This window comes from Sander lucioperca, chromosome 7 (genome assembly GCF_008315115.2).
Source record: "Sander lucioperca isolate FBNREF2018 chromosome 7, SLUC_FBN_1.2, whole genome shotgun sequence".
NCBI lineage: Eukaryota > Metazoa > Chordata > Actinopteri > Perciformes > Percidae > Sander > Sander lucioperca.
This window is the reverse complement of record NC_050179.1, coordinates 11,802,202-11,805,819: the sequence shown is the minus strand read 5'-3', so window position 1 is coordinate 11,805,819 and position 3,618 is coordinate 11,802,202. Positions and strand designations below refer to the sequence as shown.

General features: G+C 41.8%; 1 protein-coding gene across 1 annotated transcript; it reads right to left on the bottom strand.

Moving 5' to 3' along the window:
• Nucleotides 1-317: 317 nt before the first annotated feature.
• foxb1a (forkhead box B1a) lies at nt 318-2,785 on the bottom strand. The gene has a single exon (XM_031283454.2). It carries the CDS (start codon nt 2,397-2,399, stop codon nt 1,458-1,460), a length of 942 nt encoding a protein of 313 aa, XP_031139314.1. The 5' UTR covers nt 2,400-2,785; the 3' UTR covers nt 318-1,457.
• Nucleotides 2,786-3,618: the final 833 nt, after the last annotated feature.

Here is a 3,618-nt window from a genome sequence, read left to right as displayed (position 1 = left end):
CAACAGGACACTTAGGCTATTTATCTGCCCTCTATGACATTTGAAGTGGAAAATATGCAACGACATTAATTCGGACACTGTGTGCAGCTTTTCTAAATGTTTATTGTTGGGCTTAATTGTGTTTAGCCTACAGCTTGATGAATGAGCCCAGTTGTCTGCGCTGTGACCATGGCATCGCAACTCCATGCATCCTAATCGACTGCACGATTCATTTCTCTCACCACTGCTTCTCTATAACTCTCACACTCTCAAGTCAGGATACAAGACAGATCAAAGTATTGTTGTTATTATTATCATTGTCATTATTATTACTATTATTTAATATTATTGTTTTATGAAAAATTAAAGTGGTATCCGATAAAAACGATTTTCTGCCAATTGAATAATAACTTTATGAGACCTGTAATAATAATAATAATAATAATAATAATAATAATAATAATAATAATAATAATAATAATAATATAAACAATAATATGTGACATCGTCTTAGATAAAATCTTCAGAAACATTTTTGATTGTTTACTTCACTTTTAATGAGAAAATATTTCGATGACCAGTTTTTTTTTCCAATTCATTGCAGACTGTTGGCACACTTTTCAAAAGCACGCATGCTTGCAAAAATTAAACAAACAAAAAACAACAATAACAACAACAGTACCAACACAAATTTTTAGAATGCATGCTTTTACCTAAAAAACAAAAGTACAAATGTACAGCATCTGATACACATGGTCACCACAGCCTTTTAAATTAAATGCTTCACAGAACATTTTCTGGAAAATAGATATCTAAAACATAAAACTAAAAAGTGCATCTTACAACATTTCAGTATCAGTTATTTGCAATATTCACATCTGGCATTTTGAGGACGTCTCAAATACTACTTTTCCATTTTGAAAAGATTTGATAACTCATTTTGCTTTCTTTTTTTTACAGGGATGGTAAGAACAATTCTAAATCCTAGTCCTATTTGGTATACCCTTATCCATCATTCCAGTATTAAAAAGCAACAAAAAACACAGAGCCATTGCCTCGCAATTTCATTGACATTACAGTGGTCACACAGAAACGGTGCAAAAGTTTTGCTATTTGATAAAACTGAAAAACCTGCCACGGGAATTGCAAGCACTTTAAATCAGAGTTGATGGTGCCAAAACAAACGTCCCCTGGATCCCATCAGTGACTCCACTTTCAACACTCACATTTCACAATAAACTGAAAAATATAACTATCAAATAATTTATATTTTCAAGAGCAATACTTCGCTGTGCGATTCTGTGCTGGACTTCTATGACACAATTTAAAGCGACACATTCAACACATACACAAATAATTCGATATGCAACTGCAACTCGCCTTGATAGTTTCCGACGACAGAAAATATAAACTTTGGGATTAGTAAAGGGGCCTGGGAAGCCGGCCAGTAGTTCGTTTACTGGGGAGAGTGTCGCTGGTCAGTGCACAGCCACAGACTGCAGTGTGGAGGGGCTCGTCAGAGTCTCGCTCGGGGTTGCAGGGCTGCTTTGGCTCGTTGCTGTCTGTGGGGACGTCGGGCTCAAAGACTGTGGAGAGTTTGATAGAAACGCGGGGATGTGTGGAGGTAACGCCGAGAAACCGGCCATGGAGGTCGGGGTGGGCTTGATTGGCACAGGAATGGCCGGTAACGACTGACCCCCGTGACACAGGGACTTGATGGGCATGCCATATGCGCTGTAGTCGCCGCTTGCCATGGAGATTGGGGCCGACGTGTCAATCATGCTGGTGTTGTACATGTGGGGCCAGGCGGTCGTCAGCTGGTTGTGGAGCGGGTACCCGGCAGACATGGACTGCATGGTGGAGAACGCCAGACTCCCCGGGACCTTGTACTCTCTGGCGATGATGTTCTCGATGGCGAACGGATGCTTAAAAGTTGAGGACTGAGACACTCCGAGGTTGTAAGTTGACATTTGGGGAAGGTGTGTGCCAGTGGCTGCCAGGGCGCTCAGTCTCAGTTTAGCTTGCTGCTGGAGGTAATGGGCAGCATCCGACTGCTTACTCGGGGCCAAATGATCAGATGAAGTCAACAGTTTGAACCTTTTGCGGCGTCTCAAGAAACTTCCATTCTCAAACATGTCCCCGCAGCTGGGGTGCAGAGCCCAGAAGCTGCCCTTGCCTGGCTGATCTGGGCGCCGGGGGATTTTAATGAAACAGTCGTTGAAGGACAGGTTGTGTCGCAGAGAGTTTTGCCACCGCTGAGTGTTTTCTCTATAATAAGGGAATCTATCCATGATGAACTTGTAAATTTCACTGAGAGGCAGCATCTTCTCCGGGCAGCTCTGGATCGCCATGGCAGTGAGGGAGATGTAGGAGTAAGGTGGCTTCTGGTCGCTGTACGTGTTTCTCCCTGGGCGAGGCATCCTCGATATTTTCAGAAAAGCAATAAAAAAAAGTAGTCTCCCTTAATTCCTTGACGAAAGCTTGTCGCTCTTCATGAAAACAACCACTGAGGAAAGTTTCAATGCCGGCAATGCAGGAGTTGCGTTGTGCGTAAAACAGCCAGGTTGAGCGCCTCTGCGGTGTGCAGGTTGGCGGACGGTGCACATTTATGGAGTGACGGCTGCTGTAAGTCTTTCTTGCAAAGTAAGTCAGCTTGTCCCGCTAGCAGAGTTGAATATCATTTGGCGTCCTCGACGAGCTAAGTGGATGCCTCCATGGCCTTCCTCTAACCATCTGATAGTTTTATGTAGTGACATGAGCAGAAAAGACCCCTGTAGAGGCGCTCCATTAATGTGCCACCTCTTTGCTATCACATGACAATTGCCATGGGAGGAGGGGGCTGGGAGGAAGGCATAATCTGGTTTCATTTACACCTATTTACATGGACACCTTGGGCCAATGGAAATCATTTCCATTTGAAGACAGAAAAAGGGGTGAAAAGGCTCGGCAACCGGAATTGAACTGCGATGGCACTCAGTGTGTGAAGGTATGCGCTAATACTTCTTCAGCGGACTTTACAGTTACAATTCATAAGAATATATGGAATTTGAAGGAACACGAAAATGATTCGGCATATTGTAATGTAATGATATCCTGTCGCAAATTTGCTTTTAACTATATCTGTGCTGTTGTTGGCAGACAGTTGTGTAGCCTATTGTATTTGATATAAAGGTGCATTTATTTAAAATATTCCTTTGTGCAGCGGTGTGTGTAATGAGTGCAGTTTTCCATTGAGTGTTTTATGCACTGCTAATATTTTTTTATGATGTGGATTTGAATGAAAACTGAATTCACAGATAAAATGTTGCGAAAATGCATTTCGCCGTCTCCCCCTAATTATAGCCTAATGTTGTTTACGAAATGCCATACAAAATAATTTGCCATGAGCAGGTTTGTTGATGAGCCGACTATTAGTTTTTCTCAGCTAATTTTGCCCAAAGCTGCGCAGAGGAAGCAGACGATATGAAAACATCAACACAATGCAAACAACGCTGTTCAAACTGAAACTTCATGAGGCAATCAGGTCTATTGTGTTTATGTAAAGGAGATTCAAAAGTACTTCAGAAATGCAAATAAACCCTTGAGGATGGTGTGGTGAAAACTGTATAAAATATCCATAAGTCAATTATATGAATGTGA